This window comes from Mirounga leonina, unplaced genomic scaffold (genome assembly GCF_011800145.1).
Source record: "Mirounga leonina isolate KUSES-001 unplaced genomic scaffold, KU_Mleo_1.0 Mir_357, whole genome shotgun sequence".
NCBI classification, from domain to species: domain Eukaryota; kingdom Metazoa; phylum Chordata; class Mammalia; order Carnivora; family Phocidae; genus Mirounga; species Mirounga leonina.
The window spans coordinates 10,825,048-10,847,613 of NW_023270702.1; the positions used below are offsets into that span (position 1 = coordinate 10,825,048).

At 38.6% G+C, this 22,566-nt stretch overlaps 3 protein-coding genes across 7 annotated transcripts in view; 2 read left to right on the top strand and 1 right to left on the bottom strand.

Annotated features, from left to right (window-relative positions):
• The window catches only part of AP1AR (adaptor related protein complex 1 associated regulatory protein), a 38,449-nt gene extending 33,989 nt beyond the window's left edge, over positions 1-4,460 (top strand). The window contains exons 9-10 of the mRNA XM_035030289.1: positions 839-967; positions 2,542-4,460. Coding sequence (XP_034886180.1) covers positions 839-967; positions 2,542-2,807 — 395 coding nt within the window. The 3' untranslated portion in view covers positions 2,808-4,460. The remainder of the gene's footprint in view (positions 1-838; positions 968-2,541) is intronic.
• A 2,104-nt stretch (positions 4,461-6,564) lies between these two features.
• On the bottom strand, positions 6,565-14,933 carry TIFA (TRAF interacting protein with forkhead associated domain). Of its 2 annotated transcripts, none has more exons than XM_035030291.1 (3): positions 14,532-14,933; positions 13,914-14,042; positions 6,565-7,941 (listed from the first exon to the last, which is right to left on the bottom strand). In XM_035030291.1, exon 3 carries the CDS (start codon positions 7,915-7,917, stop codon positions 7,360-7,362), a length of 558 nt encoding a protein of 185 aa, XP_034886182.1. In that variant the 5' UTR covers positions 7,918-7,941; positions 13,914-14,042; positions 14,532-14,933; the 3' UTR covers positions 6,565-7,359. The 2 variants fall into 2 exon arrangements, with proteins under 2 accessions (XP_034886182.1, XP_034886181.1); XM_035030290.1 differs by having other exon boundaries at positions 13,875-14,042; positions 14,532-14,931.
• Positions 14,934-14,977: 44 nt separating this feature from the next.
• The window catches only part of ALPK1 (alpha kinase 1), a 120,563-nt gene continuing 112,974 nt past the window's right edge, over positions 14,978-22,566 (top strand). The window contains exons 1-2 of one of the 4 annotated variants that reach the window (XM_035030294.1): positions 14,978-15,041; positions 21,398-21,528. The gene's annotated coding sequence lies outside the window, so the exon portion shown is untranslated. Of the gene's footprint in view, positions 15,042-16,495; positions 17,320-20,948; positions 21,529-22,566 lie in introns of those variants that run through there. The other 3 variants (XM_035030292.1, XM_035030293.1, XM_035030295.1) reach the window with 3 other exon arrangements.

The window sequence follows — 22,566 nt, forward strand, 5'->3', positions numbered from 1 at the left end:
ACAACCGACTGAGCCACCCAATCACCTCTTATCTTTCCTTTTAAAAAGGAGTTGGAGCAAGGTGCCTGGATAACTCAGTCCATTAAGCTTCTGCCTTCTGCTGAGGTCATGATCTGAGGGTCCTGGTATCGAGTCCTGCATCAGGCTCCCTACTTGGTGGGGAGCCTGATTCTCCCTCTGCCTGCTTCTCCCCTGCTTGTGCTCTCTCTCTCTCTCTCTGACAAATCAGTAAATTAAAAAAAAAAAAAAAAAAAGGAGTTGGAGCAAAGAAAAATCTCAGGCTATTACTATAGATCTGGAAGGAGAGTCAAGCACTCGTTTTTCCATTTCTACTGTGGTGTTACCTCTCCCCCTCCCAGGAAAAGGGAAGGTGGGAAGAAGTAGTACAAAAGTTTACTTATTTTACTTATTACAAATTGATTTATAAGATTAAAGTGTTTTTCTCTAAGTTTCAATAGTCAGAACTCCTGTCCTTCCAATAATGGAAGCATAGTAGTGGTTCCTTTTGAAAACAGACTGCTTTCATTTTTATTTTTTCACTTATTTTTTGTCCCTCTTTGTAATTGAGTATTACCTAGAATTCATTGTATTGGAAAAGTTTATAATTCATTTAAATTTACATGTTTATCATGCTGCATGGCAAAAAAAAAAAAAAGGAAAGGAAAAGGAAAAAAGCCGTATGTTGTTCCTAACAAAAACTTACCAATGTGTTGATTTCAATAATTGTTTTGTATGATGTTGAAAGGAATAATAATATTTGGAGAAAGATAATATTACAAAATAAATGGTTGTGGTAAAAGAGTACATATGATCACATTATATTTGGTGTATATTCTAGGACTCTCATCAGATGCGACAGTTTTGACACCAAATACAGAAAGCAGTTGTGATTTAATGACCAAAACTAAATCAACAAGTGGAAATGATGACAGCACATCCCTAGATCTAGAGTGGGAAGATGAAGAAGGTATTTTACATTCACAATTTTACCTAAAAGTTTTAATCCATGTTAATCTATAGAAATCTACTTGGTATTTTACTTTAAATTGAAAGGAGTGCAAGGCCTTAAAAAATCAGTATAAAAATTTCTTGTTCTCTTACTGTATTACTGATTATCCCTTGTTGATAAATGGTTTAGAAAGTTGCTTAATTCTTAGTGTTTCTTGAGCTTTAAAAAATAAATTTTAGGGGCGCTTGGGTGGCTCAGTCGTTAAGCGTCTGACTTCGGCTCAGGTCATGATCCCAGGGTCCTGGGATCGAGCCCCTCATTGGGCTCCCTGCTCCGCGGGAAGCCTGTTTCTCCCTTTCCCCCTCCCCCTGCTTGTGTTCCCTCTCTCGCTGTGTCTCTCTCTGTCAAATAAATAAATAAAAGCTCTTTAAAAAAATAAATAAATAAAAAATGTTAGTTTTTCACTTTAAGGTTTCTGTAATCCAGCCCATTTTATATTAGAATTACTGCCCCCTTGTGGTCAACCTAAAGCCAAAATTTTATTATCTTTTGGTTCATTATAAATTAGCCATTTGTTAGGGTTTTTTTGTGTAGCACAGAAGCTTTAACATGGACATAGGTTTGAATTTTAGCTATGTCTTCCTAGCTGTAGTACTTTAGGTAGATTTCTTACTCTCCTTAGGCTGCAGTTTGTTCATCATAAAAAGGGAATAATAAACCTACTTTAAAGGATGATTATTCACCATTGTACACACAGGGTCTAAAAATGCCTGGCACATAATAAGCAGTAAATATTTGAAAAAACAAACATATGAATGTTGTGAGGATGAAATGAAACTTACATAAAACACCCAATACAAGTGTGGCACATAGCAAGGACTCAAAATTGTAGCTACATTGTGGATTTTTTTTTTCAGGCTATTTCACTGAATAAGGCTCAAGTTTTCATTTTCACTTTAAGAACTACATAATCCATGAAAATGAAGAACCAATTACAGAATGTAGGACTTTAATAAAAATAGTAAGCATTAACTATTTCATAGAATTTTGAGATGGAATGGACCTTAGTCCTCTAGTCGAGTCATTTCTTTTATCAATAAAGAAACAAAGATACAGGGGACTTGATTAACTTTACCAAAGATTGCATTAACTTAATTAAGTCATCTTCTCAGCCAAACACTGTTTCCACAATCCTGTACTTACGTTATTTCATATCTGGATCCCAATCAGCAGACTGTAATAAAATCTATTTTTATTGTTAGCATCTTGTTCAGTCTGATCTAAAGCCTTTCAGATCTTTTAACTCCTGATTCTGTCATCCATAATATCTGTATGCTAATCAGATTTGTAGATAACATGACTTTTAAGAGTATTATTTAAGTCATTAACACAATTATTAAACTAGACTAGGTAGAAGACAGAGCCCACCAGAAACCTTCCCTTAACAGCTCCTCCATAGGACTGACTCTTTAAGTAAATTTACAAATCAAGTCTGACTGTTAAACAAAAGCTACATTTTTAAACTGTAAAGTCTTTTAATATAGCCTTTAAAATTTTCACTGAGATTTCTAATAACTCTTTCCAAATAATAGGAATGAATCGCATGCTCCCAATGAGAGAACGTTCCAAAACAGAGGAAGACATTCTCCGAGCAGCACTTAAGTATAGCAGCAAGAAGACTGGAAGTAATCCTACATCAGCCTCTGATGATTCCAATGGGCTGGAGTGGGAGAATGATTTTGTTAGTGCTGAAATGGATGATAATGGCAATTCTGAGTATTCTGGATTTGTGAATCCTATATTAGAACTGTCTGATTCTGGCATAAAGCAATCTGATGCAGATCAACAGAAACGATAGGGTAAAATTGTATGACCCTGTTTTATCAGTTGTGACCAAATGTTAAAAACCAACTAGAATGTATAAATAGTTGTGCTGAGCCTTTTTTTAAGAGGGAGATAAGAAACCATGTTGTAAATGCTTATTAGAAAGGAATAGAAATGATAGGCTATATCTGAGTTGCTTCAGAATTAAGTGCAATTTCATCATCTGCCTTCTGCTTTTCAAAAACAATTTAATGGTTCTATCATGTTATCAGTTAAATTTATTTTAACTCTTCTTTATAGCATTCCTGTTTACTATTTGTAGATTTTCACTTTTAAAAATAGTTTTATTGTTTTACTTTGAATGCTTTCTTAAGCCTATTTCAGTAGTTAACTGTGAAAATATTGCATTTTGTGTTAATTCTCAGCAGATGTGAAGGGAGCATGAGGAGGGACTGCCAGATCAGATTTATAATAGTGTTCCCTTTTCCACCTTTTCCAACATTATTTATTCCTATGACTTACTTAAATTTTATGATCTAATAGTAAGCACAATTGAGTAGATGACCCTAAAGAAATGCTGAAATATCAGTTTTTTTCTACACTTACTGCATATCCTAGTATAATAATGTTGATTCAGTCTGAACAAAGGATATGATGTGTTAAAATAGACTTTCAGAGTTCAGACACCTGAAGCTGGTAATCAAAAGTAATATTTAAGAAAATATATATATTTAGGTTTTTCATTTCCTTTTACATGCTGCCACTATAAATGAATATTGACTTTAAGTTAATTGATAAATTTCTAGGTGTCATTTTTTTAAATTCTATATTTCCAATGCATGGTCTTAGAAAGATTTTACACAGAACATACTCTCTGTGCATGATTTAGTAAGAAAGGAAAACCTAAATATGCAATACGGGTATTTCAAAATAAAATCCTTTCTGGTGTGAAAGGATTCATTGATTTTATTAAGCTTTCCTTTGCCTTGTAATACAAGGTGGTTTAATGGGATGGAGCTAAGCATATCAGTATAAATAACTGCATTTGTGATATACAATGAACTCTTCTTTTCCCTAAAGTTTACATTTCACTTTGAAAGGCCAAGGTTATAAAGCACTCCCTAATTGTTTGTCTTAATTTTGCTGAGGATTGAATATGATTTTGGTAAGCAAACTGTTTTCTGATTTTTCCTTGGTGTTTTTTTTTTTTTCTTTTTTTCTTGCAGCAGTGACAGTGCATGTTCTCAAAAATATAGGAAGGTCCAGATATAAATAGTAACTTAAAGTTCTTGCTGTACTTAAGAAAAAAAAAAATCATGTGGCCCTTTCAATATTTGAACTGCTAGGCAATGACATCAATAGTTTCATCTTTTTTTTATCTCAGAAATAAATGACACTTTAAATATGTAAATATATTAGGTATGCTATTATTTATGACTGTCTTAACATAATTTAAGTTGTAGCTTTGTCACTGGAAATATTTTAAAGGTAATCTATATTCACATTGCCTGTGTTATGCCTTTTAAAGTTTGTATACATCAGATGTATATTTTTGGTTTGGCATAAGCTACTATTGTAATTTTTCTTGGCATTTTGTTCATAAAAAATTTTTTGAAGGAATGATAACCTCAAGGATTGTGAATAAACACATTTTTACATTTAAAAATAAAAAATTATTTGATCATTACTAGTTTTACTCTATAAACATGCAATAATTCTGACTCCTGAGGTATAATTACTTTATTAAATCTGCCTTGAAGACAAAAAGGAGTGAATTAGGAAAGCAGGATGGAACTAAATTTGAAAATGTTTATTTTAACTGCTAAGAAAAGATATTAATTTCTTGTTTTATATGTTTATAAAAAACCCTGGAAATAACATTTTTTTATTCAGCAGATATTAGAGAATCTACTGTGTCTGATAGGGTGTTAGGGACATAGTAAAAAGACATACAATGCTCAAGCTCTTTTGCCTACATTCTGATGAGAGAGACAAGAAAATAACAAGTAAACATATAAATAAGAAAACCACAGATCACAATTAGAAAATATACAAGATGATAGAATGCAGGATAGCTGGGGACTAAGTGACTACTTTGGTAGGTCAAGAGAGCCTTCTCTGAAATGACATTTGAGCTGAGACCTAACTGTTGAGCAGGAACCAGCCAAGTGAAAAGCCTGGTGAAGCATGTTTATAAAGCTCCTGAAGTATAGGAGAACGTTTGGTTATGTTCTGAGAATGAAAAGCACAGGGACTGAAGCATCATGAGGTAGAGTAATATGAGATGATACTGGAGGGGTATTTAAGGGCCAGATCATGTAAGGTTTTGTAGACCATGGTTAAGAATTAATTTTATTTGATGTATAAAGCCACTGACTTTCTGTAAGCCAGAGTAGACAGTGATCAGATTTGCATTTTTTAAAAATTTCTCTAGTTGCTATGTAGAGAATGGGTTATAAGAAGACAAGAGTGTATGTGTGATACTTGCAATGGGACATGGTGTGACTTGGGTTGATAATGATAGGAATGCAAAGCTGATAAACTTCAGATGTAGAATTAACAAGATTTTCTGATGGGTTAGATATGGGGGCAAAAGAAGAGCTGGAATCCAAGATAACGGTAGGATAATGCATCTATCATGGTGCCCTGGCAACCTTGCTCACTGCACATCTATATAGCAACACTGAACCACACTCCAACCCAAATCCTGACAAAGCTCTGTGATCCTCCCTGGAACATGGCAAGATAGGTCCTCAAGGAGATGTGACAAAGCCATTTATCATCTGCTCCCCTATCTTGCAGAAGGCTGCCATAAGGGGCAATTTCTCATCTAACTCCCTGATTCTAATGAAGCAGGGATTTCCACCTCACTCCCACTCACTACAGATGTAAGCTAATAAAACTGCTTGGCTGGAGTTGAGAGTTGGCTCTTCAACAACAGAGCTGCCCTCCATTTATGTGTCATTTGGCCTCCCTGGTCCAATGTCCAAGGGACATCCCTAGGGACCAGGGATGTGGAACACTGACCCCACGCTGATCTTGCTTTTGCTATCTGTGTAAGTAATAAACTAAGTCTATTTGAGCTCATTGTCTCCCCACCGGTTAAATCTATGGAAATGGACAGCCAACCTAGCAGTTACAACTACACTTGACAATAACTTTTTGGTTTCTAACTTGACAAATATAGTGGGAGGAACAGATTTAAGAAGGTGAAGGAAATTAAGAGTTCTGTTTTGGAAGTTAAATTTGAGGTGTTTATGAGAAATTTATATGAAGACATCAAGAAGGTGATGAGATATATATAGATAGATAGATAGATATAGGCATATCTATCTATATATGTCTGTAGTTCAGAGAAGAGGTCAAGGGACAAGTTTAGAAGTCATTCGTAGGTAAAAGGTATTTTAAGTCATTATAGTAGGTAAGATCACCCTGGGGAAGCATATAGGCAGAGAAGCCCAACTAAGTGTTGATATTTAGAGGTCAGGGGTAGAGAAACTGCCAAAAGAAGCAGATTCAAGAGGGACACAGGAAACCAAAGAATGTGGTATCACAGGAAATACTGGTGGCCATGTGCCACCACACAGTGAGGAATATGGAGAACTGGAGCCAATATGCACTGAGGGGCAGGGCTAGAGGAGTCTTAATCCCCAGCCCAGCCTCTCCCTGAGGCCTATGGCACTCCTCCTTTAGAGTAAGCAGTCTACTGATCAGCACGGGAGAGTAAGCAGTCTAAGAACTTTCTTTTCTTCAGAAAGTTCTTTCTTCAGAAAGAGTTTCAAAGAACATGGTTACAGAATTAAACTTTGACTTTATTATATGCATGGAAGCTGTCAAAATTTCGAATTCATGGAATTTAAAAATGTGTGGTACATAAAAGTTAATTTAATATTTGGTAAGAAAACTGAAAAAGAATTCTAAACATAGCAACGGTTCATTAAAATGTCCAAAATACTGGTTTTAGATGCTAAATATACACAAGGAGAACTGTATTTTTGGAAATAAACACTATTATTCTACAGAAAGGAAATCATAGAAAAGGTATTATTGCTCAAATAGGGCTTCCTATATTAAAACCACAATGATGCATTGGCACTATTCCAAAACATATTATGTTAGTACTCTAGTACTGTAAGTACCAACAAGTTACACCACCAGTAACAAGCTGCTCATAACCTTGACCTTGAAAACAAATGGCTGCTTGTGAAATAATATGACCAAACCAAGAGATGGTTCCTTACAAAACAAAACATAGGACTAAAAGCAAGCATAAGAAGAAAATAATATATCCTTATTGAGAACACTATTCCTTCATCACCACGGGTACTTCTTGTACATTAACCCTCACAGATGTACACTTAAACACACTTAATTCTTAATAATACACTTAATAATTCCTAAATACATCTAGGAATGCAACAGATGACTAAATTGATGACTAACACAATTTAAAGACTTCAAAATGATAATAAGAAATCCCAAATTTGACAACAGATGACAGTAATACGCCAATAAACTGTGGAGTATCCATAAAATGTCTAGAGATTTCTTCATCCTTCATGACTCTCCTCTTAGCCCCTCTGTGTTCACAATTCATTTTCATCCATTTCTGTAGGAGAAGTGTTTTGGGTGGAACAGGATGAGTAAACGCCATACTCAGGTATGGGCTTCTGTAGTGGCCAGTTGTTCTCTTGCAAGAGTGATCTTGGAGACAAAATAAATTGAGTCTCAAAAAATTCTAAGGACTCTCCATCTTCCTTCTCTATCAGGAACTGATACTCACCAAATCTGACCATGCACTTGTAAGGCAGGTCTATTTTATTTAGGTAGCACAGCTCCTTGTTGTCCACAAGCAGACTGGTCTTCTTACTCATATTTTTTATTTCAAAAGAGAGAACTGAACTATCAAACTTTTTAAACAGCTGCAGAGAAAACTGAACTCGGGAAACCTGTTTATCCTGAAAGGTATAATGACAGATGTTGGAATTTCGGCCAAATTTCACCACTTCGCTGGAGGGAAGTTTTTCTCGGTTATAAAACCTTATTGATTGGAATATTCTACTTTGCAGCTGGCCAGGATGGTAAACAGTTATCTGGAGACAAGTCATTGTCTCTTCTGTATCAGCATCTTCGAAACTGGTCATGATGTGTCTCAGAATCTGACCTGCCTGCAACAATCAAACCAGCATGTTAGTTCACTCCCATTTTTCAGGCATTGAAATCTTTAATTCTAATATTTTGATGAAAATCTTCTGATAGGTGATTTATTTAGAATTTAAGAAGACAATACATAGAATACTCAATTAACTAGCACATATGTGAAATTTTACAGCAAGTCCCATGAGATCTGGTGTATTACTTTTTTCCATCTCTATTTTTCACTTCTAGTTTGACAATAAAACCATACACACAATCTAGACAATAACAAGGAATGCTTGTCGATAATAAAGTGATTTGGCAGGGGCATAAAGAAACTTCAGTTCCTTTCTGATTTAAATAGAGTGACTTGGCCCAGAGAAAATATGACAGCTATATTTTAGAAATCAGGATAAGTAATCCCCTTGGTTTGAATGCCCTCAGAGGATATACACATAAAGAAAACCTGCAGTTTATTAACTAAATTATAATTAGATGTATTATGAATTGTAAAACCTGATTAAAGAAATTTAAAAATTATAAACAAATAATTGCAACATTTATTCTTTACATCCTCACTTCGATTTCTAGTAGGTAAAGGGTTAAATATAATAAATGCTTAGCTACAATAGGAAAGCAAGCTAAGTGTCCATCAATAGATGAACAGGTAAAGATGTGGTACACACACACACACACGAATATTATGCAGCCATAAAAAGGAACGAGATTGTGCCATTTGTAACAACTAGGATGAACCTAGAAGGTATTATGCTAAATGAAATTAAGTCAGACTGAGAAAGACAAATACCATATGATTATACTCATTTGTGGAATCTAAAAACAAATGAATAGACAAATAAAAAGCAGAATATGACCTGCAAATACAGAGAACAAACTGATGATTGCCAGTGAGGAGAGTGGATGTTGGGCAAAATGAGTGAAGGGGAGTGGGAGATACAGGCTTCCAGTTACAAAACGAGTAAATCACAGGAGTAAAAGGCACAGCATAGGGAATACAGTCAGCGATACTGTAATAGTGGTATATCGTGACAGATGGTGACTACACTTGTGGTGAGCATTAAGTATAGAGAAGTTGAATCACTATGTTGTATACCTGAAACTAATGTAACAGTGTACATCAACTGTAATAAAGAAAAAAAAATAGTAAGTGCTCTAAAAGTTTTAGACCTGTAAAATTAGACATTACATAAGTCAGTCCTAATTATCATAGTCTGTACTCCTACTGGAATTATTTATCAATTGTTCCTAATGACTGAACAAACTGTCATTAACCACATTCTGTCATTAAGAGTTAATAGCACCCCTCTAGAGCTCTTGGCCCTGTGGTGCCCTCCACCTACACTTGCCTATATGCACCTTTAATAATCAGTGGAGTAAAGTAGTATAACAGGATAGGAGAACTAATTACCAAAATCTTGGAGAGATTATTCTGACACAGAACTGCCATTTTTTAACTAATTTATTTTAAAAGAATTAAGTGCACACAATTTAAAATTTGATACAGCAAATAACGATTTTTAAAAAGAGTATCTTCACTCCACCCTAATCCTTCTAGAGTCAACCACTGTAAAAGCTGTTTTTATCCTTACAGAAATTTTCTTTATACAACAAGCATAACTATGTGTGTGCTCATAGACACAAACACCTATGTTTCTACACATAGAGAAAAATTTTTCTTACACAAACAGGAACTAAACATTATATTTAGTTCTAGGCCTTGCATTCTTAAATTAATAATACAAATGGGTGATTTGTTTCCATATCCACACATATACATATACCTTATATTTGAAAGGCTACACAGAATTCCTTTAATCTAGCATGGTGATAAATTACACCAATAAAGTGAGGCTGAGTGTTCCCTGCATTCCTTAAAAACTGTTTAGGGTTTGGAAATCAAGAATCTTAAGTGAAGTTGAATTGTGGTTTTTGTTTGCTATCTATATTAGATGTTGGTATCAGAATTATTATGCTGGTTTAAAAAAAAAACCAGAATTCTTTCTTTTTCTTTCTACACTTGCTGCTATTTATTTTTAAAATACAATCTTTCCTCCTGTTTTGCAGTTATGGCGCTATTTTTTTTCTTTTATTAAATTCTTTATTTAAATTCAATTTAGTTAACATATACTGTATTATTAGTTTCGGGGATAGAATTTAGTGATTCATCATTTCATATAACAGCCGGTGCTCATTTATATCAAGTGCCCTCCTTAATGCCTATCACCTAATTATCCTTTCCCCCACCAACCTCCCCTCCAGGAACCCTTAGTTTGTTTCCTAGAATTCAGCGTTTCTTATGCCTCTCTATTTTTGCCTCCCTCTCTATTTTCATCTTATTTTATTTTTCCTTCCCTTCCCCTATGTTCATCTGTTTTGCTTCTTAAATTCCACATATGAATGAGTGCTAAAAATCAAACTCTCAATTTATTCAATTTTTCAATAAATGATATGGCTAAGCAAAATTTCTTTTTTATTGATTTGGAAATATATCTTTAATTTTAAATTTACTTGTCATATATTGTTTTTGGACATTATTACATCATATCACATTACCCAAGCAGACAGGACATGCCCAGCTATAAGCAGCAAAGTGAGAGGAACCATCAAAATCATGGGCCAAGGATGGTCAAAATTACTCTGAAACCAACACAGCGAGAATTAACACACAATGGGTAGAATTGTGATTTGAAGACACCTTAATTATGATAATAAAGTCACATTATTCAAGAAGCTGACAGCATTAAAGAGAATAATTATAACAAATCATCAGATGATACAATTAGTGGTTGACAAGAAAAGAATTAGCTGTTAACAAGTAAAGAACCTAAAAAGGAGGGGCAAGAATTTGTCAGTGATCTCAGCCTTGTCTAGGATACACTGCCATCATTCTAGTTCATTCTTGGACTTTGGACAATAACAGTTCCAAAAGGAGAACTGGATTAAAAATCATGGTGTATTCTGGATATAGTCTTTGGGTAACACCCAAATTTTGTTTTGTGTTCTTCCTATAACCAATTAGTTTAGAATTCATTCTTTTGAGCAAATCTACCACCAAGAAAAGTTTGCCCCACACAAGCTCTTATGCTTAATTCTCAGGGTAGATATATTATTCACTGCAAGGGGAAAAAATAGGCATTCTTGTTTATCACTCAGTGGCTACAAGTGTCTTGGTGTGAATCAACTCTCAGGGTTTGACAAACTTTTGGGATCATAATTGTGACTCTCCAAAAACACTGAGGTTGACTGTAATATTGTCAAGTATTCGCTGCCCCTCCCTACCAGGCCTTGCTCCTTTAGAGAGATGATACTTCTTACTCCATTGACAACCATGTCAATGAAACATGAATGGAAGTGACACAGAAGCTTATTTCCAAGCAGAAGCTTTAAAAGCCACCGTGTAGGTCCACCAATCCTCTTGGCCTCTGCTACATCGGCAGTCCCCAGAAGCAACTCAGCCTCCATCCCTGAGGGAAGGGCCAAAGACAGAGTCAAAAAGGACATGTAATATGAGCAAGAAATCAAACCTTTTTTTAAGTCATTTGTTCCTGAGCCCTAACATAGACTGGGCTGACAAGCATCCACCTATCCAACCAAGGTACGAAATGACCTCAACCCTGACAGTTAACAGGGTTACTACTTAACTGTATGCCCTTCACGTGCCAGGTACAGTGTTAGCCATTTACACATACTGTCTCATCTTCAGAATAACCCTATGAATCATCCTTCACAGAGGAGGGAGCTATGTCTCAGAGGGTTTAGCTAAGTAGCCCCAGGTCACAAAGTCAGTATCAAAGGCAGGATTCAAACAGAAAAAAAAAATACACCCTCTCTTACCCACAACAAATAACTGCTCTCTGTTGCCAGTTACTCCACAAGAGATAGCAGTTAATCTGTAGAGAGGAGGGCCATGGAAGTGTACTAAAACCAGCAAGACACCAACCTAGAATCTAGTGTTGGGGTAGGAAATACACTGTTACTCCTGCCTCATAAGAGAAAGAGGCTCTGAAGCAGCAGGTTACTGTGAGTATTAGTTATCCCTAAGTCTGCATGTATGGATATTAGCATGGACCCAGTACTCACTAGTAATTGTGGTAGGTTGTTTGGGGAGCTCCAAAGTTGAATAAATCATGGTCTCTGATCTCAAGGAACTGAGAAAGTAATCTATTTGTTAATTTCTAGAGCTGCAAGTTCCCTCTACAAAGTGGCCTGAATCTCTGCCATTTCTGAGTGTCAGTAGAAAGACAGTAAAGACTGAAACTAACAAAAACCCTAAAATAAACTAAAATTGGTAGGTTTTTTTAAAAAAGATTTTATTTATTTATTTGAGAGAGAGGGAACGAGTGAGAGAGAGAGCACGAGCAGGGGGAGGGGCAGAAGGAGAAAGAGAAGCAGTCGCCCTGCTGAGCAGGGAGCCCAATGCGGGACTTGATCCCGTGACCCTGGGATCATGACCTGAGGCGAAGGCAGACGCTTAAACTGCTTAACCGACTGAGCCACCCAGGTGCCCTGGTAGATCTTTAAAAAAAAAAAAAAAAAAAAAATCACTAGTGTGCAAATGCTCAAAAGCAGCTTTTTGAAATGTCTGACATAAGTTATCAAAGATAGAAGAACAATGAGCTTATATAGCAGTAACAGTGGTTACCTCTGGAGAGGAAACCTGGGGTCAGGGGTGGAAAGGAGACTTTTCATTGCACATTCTATACCTTCGAAATTGTATACCATGTGTACTTAATATCTAATCAAACACTTAACAAACATTTTCTTTACGAAATTACAAACCATCTGATTTTTATGGAATTAAATGGAGGTGGAGATTAGCTAAGTATTAAAGGGGTAAACTATGATATCTGACATAAAAAAATTGTAAAACATGGTTCGCCTGGCTGACTCACTCAGTAGAGCATGCAACTCCTGATCTCAGGGTCGTGAGTTCTAGCTCCACGATGGGTATAGAGCTTACTTAAAGAAAAACACTGTGTAAAACACTGTGGTGATGTCTGATACACAATAGTATCTATATTCACAAATGAACTACAATAAATAGATAAATATATAGAAATGAAAATGAGCAAATGAGCCCTGCTATCAAGAACTTTATCACAGAAAGCATAATACAGAATGTGAGTGCTCCATTCTTGAGTGTCAGAAGAGTGAACCTCTCCTTTGCTGGACACCAGGAAGTAAGTACACACTTACCTGGGAGTCTTAGAGCTGGCAAGAGAAAGGTTAGACTCTGAGGTTGCCTTCTGACTCCTCTCAAAGGAAATAAGATGCTATGTGCAAAAATATGCTCTCTACACTTGCTCACACTCCCACGCCCCCACACACACACCAGTTACCCCTCCCAAAGTTGGGCAAAGCCAGCAAAGAGACATACTACCCTGACCTTGCAAAAAGGCTGTTTGGACCTCAACTGTCATGAACAAAAAGACGGATATTTTTGCTCAAAGGAGGAGCCAGGTGTCCAAGCAGTTTAACAGAAAGTTTGGTGCCCCTGGGTGGTCATGCATGCCAAGAGGATTCTCATGTTTTAAGTTTGCTTTTTATGGTAAGATCTAGTGAAATAATGGAGCTTGTTCTGGGCCTTGTGTTAAGGAAGGTATTCTAAAGGTTTACTTTCATCCCTCCTCAGCTCCCACCCTATGGATAATCTCAAGAGAAAGTATATGTCTTTGCCTTGCTGCAAGCAGCCTTTTTTCAAAGGCTTTCTCCCTGACCAACACCCAACACTGAGCTAACAGGAGGGAAGAGAAACTTGAAGCCTAGCAAAAGACAGGGTCATCCTCCCGACTAACGCCCCTCGCCGGTCACCACCCCCAGTGTGGCTTCGAAGACATCTGTGAACTCTACTCCTGGTCAGCAGAATCAATTCTTAAATAATAGGTTTCGTAGAAGGAGTCGTGAAAAACAAAAAGAGCAAGAGGAAAACCTTAAGAGAGCTCACTTTTTCTTCCGAGATAGTGTCTTCTTTCTCTCACTCTACCTGATCAACCTGTACCCAATCAGATCTGCACAGTCCAGCTTCTTGGTGGCTGTGGACATCCGCTATGAGGTAGAGCGTGGGTTCTGGCTTCCTTCCGGAGGATTTGGGAAATTCCTTTCAATCTGAAAGCTGGGGAAAGTCCCAGAAAACAGCAGATTACTATATTTTCCTAATATATATAATTTTCCTGAGGCAAGGAGGGCAGGTCCAGAAGAACCCTCAGTAGAGAACCCGGAGCTCCAGGGAGCCCGAGGCCCCGCAGGAAAGTCTCCTGGGGGACGCGGAGGGGGTTCACGCCCAATTGCTTTGTGAGCTACCCTTGATAAATGGAATTCTTTTGTGTTCTCTGATTAGGAAAAAAACTGCAAAGCACGGAAATTGATAAAGAAAACACACCCCATCTCTGGCATTTCCTTTCAGTATTCCCCCCTCGCATTTATAAATATTCCTAAGGTTTACCAAGCTGGGGCCGTGCCCTAGGTAATTGCTGGAGCGCGCCGTGGGTGTGACTTTGTACAGAGCATCGCGAAGGACTCCTTGACAAAGCTCCGCTCTCGGCGCGAGGAACAGACAAGACACACTCCCCACTCCACCCCCAGCCCGCCGCCCGCTAGGTACCTCGGCGCCGGGCAGTCGGCGAACTAACTTCCCAGAGCGGCTTCGCTTTCCGGGCTCCGCACGAGACGCTCGAAGGCCACCCCGCGGCGGCTGGAGTCGGGGGACCGGCACCGCCCACCGCGCTCCGCTCCACGAGAAAGCGCCAGCCCGCCCCGCCGCAGCTCCCGGGGAGGGAGAGGGCGCGTGTGCGCCGAGGGGGCGGGGCCGAACTGGGGGGCGGGGGGAGCGCGGACGCGACCGAACCCGGGGAGCGGGCGGCTGCGGAGCGCTGGTCCCCCGGCGCGCGCCACCTCCCCTCCTACTCCCGGCCGACTGCGGCCCCTCGCCACCCCCAAGGCCTTTATAAAGACCGCACGGAAGCGCCGCGGTTCTCAGGCCCCGCCCGCACGCGCGCCCGCACCCTCCCTCCTCCGCCCGGCGTCTGCGGCTGCTGACGCCCGAGCGACGCGAAGCCCCGGCCCCTGGCCGCCGTGCTGAACTTCCAGGCCACGTTTGAGGCGCAGTAAACTGGTAGGGACCTCACCTCCCCAGACAAGTGGCCCCTCCGAAGGGGATGTGGCTAGTGAGCTAGACTTTGAAAAGGGAACAGAAGTGTTGGCTTGGGACCGGGTAGCGGGTAGGCAGAGAGTTGAACTTACTCCCTAAACAAGCCATGTGCACGGCTTGCATTGTCTCATTTAATCCTCACAGTGGAGGGAGAGTAGGTCCCCCTTGCAGGTGAGTAAACGGCCGCCCTGAGGGTGGCTAAGTGTCACGTTGAGCGAGAACGGAGACGGGATTTGAACGTGCCCCAGAGCTCCAAATCAGCCTGCGGCTACCCATGCTGCCCTCACCTTACACAGACCAGTCCAGGGGCTTCCTCTCCCGCCCCGTCTGCCTGAAGGGATCCCTCACTCAACATCCAGGGTCTGGGGTTCCACAAATACGGGCTGGTACATGGTGCACTGAGAAACACTTGACCTCCCAGGAGTCCTTTATAGTCTCCAGTGAAATGAACTAAAGGTGGAGAGAACCTAAAGGCAGGAGGTGTCTAGAGCCGGGTAGGAGTGAGACTCTATAGAAGGAGCAGAAGACAGAGAAGAGAGGGAGGACCAAGCTAGCAGTGACTGAGGTCAAACTGGCCCACTTACTTCAGAGCTTGGAAATCTACCTGCCAGTTCTGGTAGGTGTCAGATGGAAGCCACTTATCTGTCTGCATTCTGACCCTGACTTGCAGGACAGTTGCTCATTTGCAGGTCAGTTTCATCGACAATAAAATGACATTGATACATGCTGCTTTCCCGTCTGATAAAGAGATACTGTGAGGGATTAGATTTTGACCTCTCAGAATTAGTCAGGTATAATCAGGAACCATAAGCCTGGGGAAGGAAGAGTACAACTACATGTGAGGCCGATTCCTGTAAGGCTGCAATTTTGTTTGTTAATCATCAACATTTATCTCTTCTCTGGAGTGGAGATAGTGGGGGTGCATTATTTCTACCTATCACATGTCCTCCAAACCAAATAACTTAATCTTTCCCTTGTTGAATCTAAATTTTATCATATAGTACTTCTCACCGGTGTAATTTTTAGGAATAAAAAATTACTAAATTTCCTATTTTTTTACGAAAAAAGTAAAACAAAACCCAAAAGCCTCCCCCCTCCTTTAATATTTATACTTAAGTATTTACATTGTAGTTGTTAGTGCTTCTTCATTAATTTTTAAAATCCAAGAAATCACTAGCATCCTAACAAATAACATTTTATACTACTAATGAGGGATCAGAAGCTATACATTAATTTATAACACAATAATTTTTTTTCTCATTAAAAAAATAGAAAATATTGCCTTAGAGAAATGCCATACCTGGAGTAAGTTGTCGGTCTATCCTCTATCTCTAGTTTTCTCTTTATGTTTACCATAATTGTGCTGTCAACTAAGTGCATAATTCTGGGGGAAAATTTCCAGAATAACATTCTGGCCATTAACCCCATAGAAATATCACTATTCCTTGCTGTTTGTGGCCCTCAAGTTTATTATATAATTAATTATATGATATAATAAAAGGGTAAAGTTAGTTTTGAGATCATCTTGCTCCAACCCTGAAGTAACTTCAGAAGTATAACCCCTTCTGAACATAGGCTCCATGTGCATATTTTATGTAATCTAGGCTTAGATGGAAAGATTCTCTTTCTACTCTACTTATTTATCTTACTTTTTAGGATTTAAAAATATTCCATCTGCTTTCTGCCAGCACCTCACTGAATTTGTTCTTGTTAAAGCTATCTTTGACCTACTTGCCAAGCCAGTGGACACTTTTCTGTCCTCATCCTTTGTCACTTCTCCGCACCATTAAGTACTGTTGACCACTTCCACTTTGAAATGGAGCCCTAACATGAGTGTGTCTTTTGATAATAGATCAAAAACAATGTTCATTGTTTCTTACTCTTTTTCCTTGGCCCTCAGGGGCCTGACTCTCCATCCTGACTTCATTCAAATAAGGAGTTTCCTTGCACTTTGTTTAAAAGAGGAAACTTCTCTGTAGTAATAAAATTCCCAGACTACCTCTACCAAAGCCATCCCTAAGGGGGTGTGTCTTATGGTGCAAAACTGCTGAAAGTCCCAGAGTTGAATTACACAATCAGATTCTGAATCAGTGACGCTCTGTTTTCTTTTAAATTTCTACTTCCTGAAACCGAGGCTGTTTATGAGAAACAGTGTATTTCAGGGAGACTGTCCTAAAATTAACCTTTTTCAGAGTTAGATTTGCTGACCTTAAAAGTGTTTATCCTCTTCTTCAAGACAAAGGTGAGTATCAGCCTTTAAATGACAAAACAGTAGATGTGGGTACAAAAGATGGCATAATGTGTAAGAAGGTATTTTTTTTTTAACTGTGTGACCTTATTTCTACTTCCTGATCTTGTCTACGTTTAAATAACTTTAAAGCTCTAAGAATACTTGCACTTCTAAAAAACGGCACAGAAAGGGAGTGACAGTTGGGAAGGGGAAGGAACAGTGAACTTAGGTTACTGGGGAAAGGAGAAAAGGAACCTGTTTTTTAGAAGGTTTTAGTAACAACGTCCTTCTGTCAGGGAGCTTGCTATTGAACATCTGGCTTTATCACTGAATTGAGATGTTTGATTAAAGCATTAAAAGAGGTGGGATTGGGGTGGCTGGGTGGCTCAGTGGGTTAAGCATCTGTCTTTAGCTCAGGTCATGATCTCAGGGTCCTGGGATCAAGCCCCACATTGGGATCCTTTCTCAGCGGGGCACCTACTTCTCTCTCTCCCTCTGTTTGCCCCTCCCCCTGCTTGTGCTTGCTCTCTCCCTCTCTCTCTCTCTGTGTCAAATAAATAAATAAAATCTTAAAAAAAAAAAAAAAAAAGAGGTGGTAAATTAAAAAAAAAAAAGAGGTGGGTACTTACATGAAAAATTAACCCTGGGACTTTTGCCCTGGAGTACATAGGTAATCATAACAGAAACCATCACTGGTTCGATGACCTCAGTGATTTTGCCAGGAAAAGGTAAGAGTGGAGAATTACTCTTTTTGTTTGGGAAGAACTGACAGGAATTCTGGGTGTGGTGAAGCATTATGTAGACAGAAAGCATCTAGAAAAATTAAATTCCTTCATGCTTTATTCAAAGAGTCCTTTCACTAACAAATTTTATCATTTGAAATTAGGGCTCTGAACTACTTTGGAAAGCCACAAATTATGAGCTTTAGAATAGTCTGGGACATGCAGGTGGGTGAGAGTGCAGGGGCAGGGTCAGAAAGGAGGGGATTTATGTCACAACATAATGGCACCTCTGAATTATTTGTTTCTTATCTCCCTCTGCCTTTTCTTTTCTTTTTACTTAGTGCAGCTAGTACTCTTATGAGAAGTAATCTCTACTTTTGGCTGATACCTCATTGTTAAGAACATTTTAAATTCCGTACACAAAATCACTGTTGCTGTTCAAGTCTATACATGATACTTTAGCATAATCTCCACGCTCCTTTGTTTCTCCTCTTTCCTCCTTGGCCTCAAATACATTTTGAGTATCGAACTCTATAGAGCATTTGTAATTATACCACAGAAGCTGTACACCCCTGTAGATGGGGTGTCAGCAGATTATATGTATGATGAGCACAATTTTGGGTAGGGCTGGGTATAGGTTCACTTACTACCTGAGAGACACACAAGACCTAAACAAATGCCAAGTCAAGTCTTTATGTCCAGTGACCAGAATAATTTACTTCTCTCTTTCCACCTCCCCTTCCAAACTCTGTCAACCTGCAGCCACAAGAGAAAGAAAACACTTAAAAGTATTCTGGCAATAATTTACTCTCCACTTCAAATACCTTTTGAATCTGAGATGAAGGAATTCTCCAAGTTCTTCCCCAACAAGACACCAGAATTTGATAGTATCCTTCACTGGCATGAGTAATGTTAGGGTGGCTGGTGGGGGGCAGCAAAGAATTGCACAAAGGGTAGAGCAACAGGCAGGAGAGAGTTTATTCACTCTCCAAGGGAGGACAAGGGCCAGACATCAAGAGAGATATCAGCCTGAGTTTCTGTTAGGTTGGGCTTTTTAAGGGGTTTTGAAGGATGTGAGAGGGTTGAAGGTGGGGGGGGGGTGACATGACTCTTGGCCAGGTAGAATGGGAGGTGACAGGTTTCTCCAGGAACTCTCTCCAGGGTTTGTCCAGGATGTGTGTTGTGATCAGGCCAGAGAAGAATATGTTTTGTAGTTGGGGTCTATTTTCTGAGAATAAAGGGTACCATAACCTAGAAAAAGAAAGAGTGAGGGCCAGGTATAAACACCTGTGAGTTTGGTCTGTAAGATTGGCTAGGGAGAGGGCTTTGAATAGATTCCTTTCAAGTAAGGAGCCAATAATTACTTTAAACTTAGGTGTGTGTGTGTTTGTGTGTGTGTGTGTGTATTTTAAAGCCATATGTAAATCATGATGGATGTTATAAAATCTCACATAAAATAATACTGTGTAGTGAGCACACCTGACATATTAAGCTCTAACAATCTCCCCTTAATTCCTATGTGATCTAAGTTTGGGTTTAGAACCTGGAATTTTCTTTAAGAATAAGTGTTCATTTCAAAATATTTCTGAAACTCCATGGTTCCTCCCATTCCAAAAGAATTTCACTGACCCCTTTCCCTGAACACAGTACACATACTACTTTTACTGTCCCTTAATCCATTTCAGATGATGATGGCTTTTTAGCATAAAATGCTCATTAAAAATGCTTTCCTGAAATTTTAAGCACCTATGTTTTGGAGAATTTTAATGGGAATGTGTATTCAAACTTTTGATATAAACCCATGCCATATTTTTGTTATTGTATCTGTTTCCTCTCTATATGGGGGAGTCTGTTTCTTGTTATTGACAGCGACATGGATTTTCGCAGGATGTTGTGATTTCCTGTGTTTATAGAGTTCTGTGAGATAGACAAGTTTAAAAGTAAGAATATTTTCTTTTGCTATTATTCTTCTGTCTAAGGAACAGAAAAAGATGATCATAGCTTTAATATCAGTTATATATTAATACAGTTTTCTCAAAGTATGGTGTACAAACTACTGATTTTAGGTGGCATGTGTCCAAACTTCGAAAATTTGAGTTTTATCCTTGGTTTAATGTGAATTAAAAATATAATTAGCTTGGGGCACCTAGGTGGCTCAGTCAGTTAAGCATTTGACTCTTGATTTCGGCTCAGGTAATGATCTCAGGGTCATGGGATCAAGCCTGGTGTCAGGCTCTGCGCTCAGGGCAGAGTCTGCTTGCGATTCTCTCTCTCCTTCTCCCTCTGCCCCTCCCCCTGCTTGCACACACTCTCTCTAAATAAGTAAATAAATACATAAATATTTTTTAAGACCAAATAATTAGCTCATAAAATTTATGACTTCATGGATATTATTGCTCAGGAAGATGTTAAGTAAAAAGAAATTGAGGTGTTTACTACTGATTTTAAGGAAACAAGTAAATAAATACTCTTACAGGTAATATGCAGATATGGTAAAAATTGTGAAGGTGGAATGTAACTAGCTAAAGTTTTGGAAATATTGAACTACTGTGTTTGATAAGTGGATGTTTTCTGAACCACTGCAGAAATTTGAACCTCACTGGTCCTTGGTTACACAGCTCAATTAATAATACAGTCTGTTAAATTTCTTAATTATAGATGTACAAAATAGCTGATAAAAATGCTTTATCATTTTATCATTTATTCAGTCCTCACGAATTGCCATAAAATTGAAGGGATGTAGAAGGTAACCAATATTTTTTGAAATAAGAATCAGAGAGAGGATAGGGGCTCCTGGGTGGCTCAGTCAGTTGGGCAACCAACTCTTGATTTCAGCTCAGGTCTTAATCTCAGGGTCATAGGATAGGCCCGCAGCAGGCTCTGCACTCAGCATGGAGCCTGCTTAGGATTCTCTCCCTCTCCCTCTGCCCCTTCCCTGACTCTCTCTCTGTCTCTCTCTCTAAAATAAATAAATCTAAAAAAAAATCATAGAGAGGATGAATCATCCCAGAATAAGCACTACAGTTCTATTCTGCCTGTTTTACCCAGACACTGATATCTTTGAAGGGCAGAGAGGGTTGCTGTGGGCTAAAGGGTAGGAGAGGAGGAGGGGACCATAAGCATCATCTAGGTCAAGGGTCATTAATGTATCATGAAGTGTGCCAATGGCCCTTAAAAAATAATCATATTGGTAATTTCTTTTAGGGACTCCATTCTAGGGAAGATACAATTCTTAATATGGAGAAAACTCACAAAGATGTTTATCAGATAACAACAAATTGTAAGCATTCTAACAAAAGGGGAAGGTTAAGCAAATTATAGTACAGTAGTCCCTCTTTTATCCATGGTTTTGCTTTCCATGGTTTCAGTTATCTGCAGTCAACCACCACCAGAAGCAGATGATCTTCCTTCTGACATTTCGTCACATGCCTGCATCATTCACCTGACTTCATCTCCTCACATAGGTATTTTATCGGCTCACGTCATCACAAGAAGAACGGTGAGTACAATACAGGCATATCTCATTTTATTGTTACCACTTTATTGCACTTTATGGATACTGAGGTTTTTACGAACTGAAGGTTTGCAGCAACCCTGCATGGAGCAAGTCTGTCAGCGCTGTTTTCCCAACAACAGTTGCTCACTTCGTGTCTCAGTGTTACATTTTGGTAATTCTTCAATGTTTCAAACTTTGTCATTATTGTTATGTTTGCTATGGTGATCTGTCATGAGTGATTGCAACTTATTGAAAGCTCAGATGATGATTAGCATTTTCTAGCAATAAAGTATTTTTTCATTAAGGTATGTACATTTTTTAGACATAATGCTATTCCACACTTAATAGACTAAAGCATAGTGTAAACATAATTTTATATGCACTGGGAAACCAAAAAGTTCATTTGACTCGCTTTATTGCAATATTCACTTTATTGTGGTAGTCTAGACTGAACCTGAAATATCTTCCTTTTTTTTTTTTTTTTAAAGATTTTATTTATTTATTTGAGAAAGAGAGAGAATGAGAGACAGAGAGCATGAGAGGGAGGAGGGTCAGAGGGAGAAGCAGACTCCCTGCCGAGCAGGGAATCCGATGCGGAACTCGATCCTGGGACTCCAGGATCATGACCTGAGCCGAAGGCAGTCACTTAACCAACTGAGCCACCCAGGTGCCCTGAACCTGAAATATCTTCAAAGTATGCCTGTACAGGGGAACAAAAAGGAGTTTTGTTTTGTTTTGAAAAAAGGAAAAAAGGAGGGGAAGAGGAATGGGAACTTTACATGATATGTATGCTAATAGTTTCCTAATTAGTTTCTCATTCTTTTGGATTCCCATAACCTGGATTCATACATTTATGTCTATACGTGTTGTACTTAACATTCATTTTTGCCATTCTTTGCATATACTCCTATTGCACCTCAAAGTATATTGTGTCATCGGCTTGCCCAAAAACTTTGCTTAGAATCTTAACCTTAGCACATCTAGTTACTGTGATACATTCCCCATTAGTGCACTGTAACCACTGAAAAGTATGCAAAATTT

Coding starts and splice junctions, on each gene's coding strand:
- TIFA (XM_035030291.1), bottom strand. CDS start 7,917: ATGACCAGTTTCGAAGATGCTGATACAGAAGAGACAATGACTTGTCTC.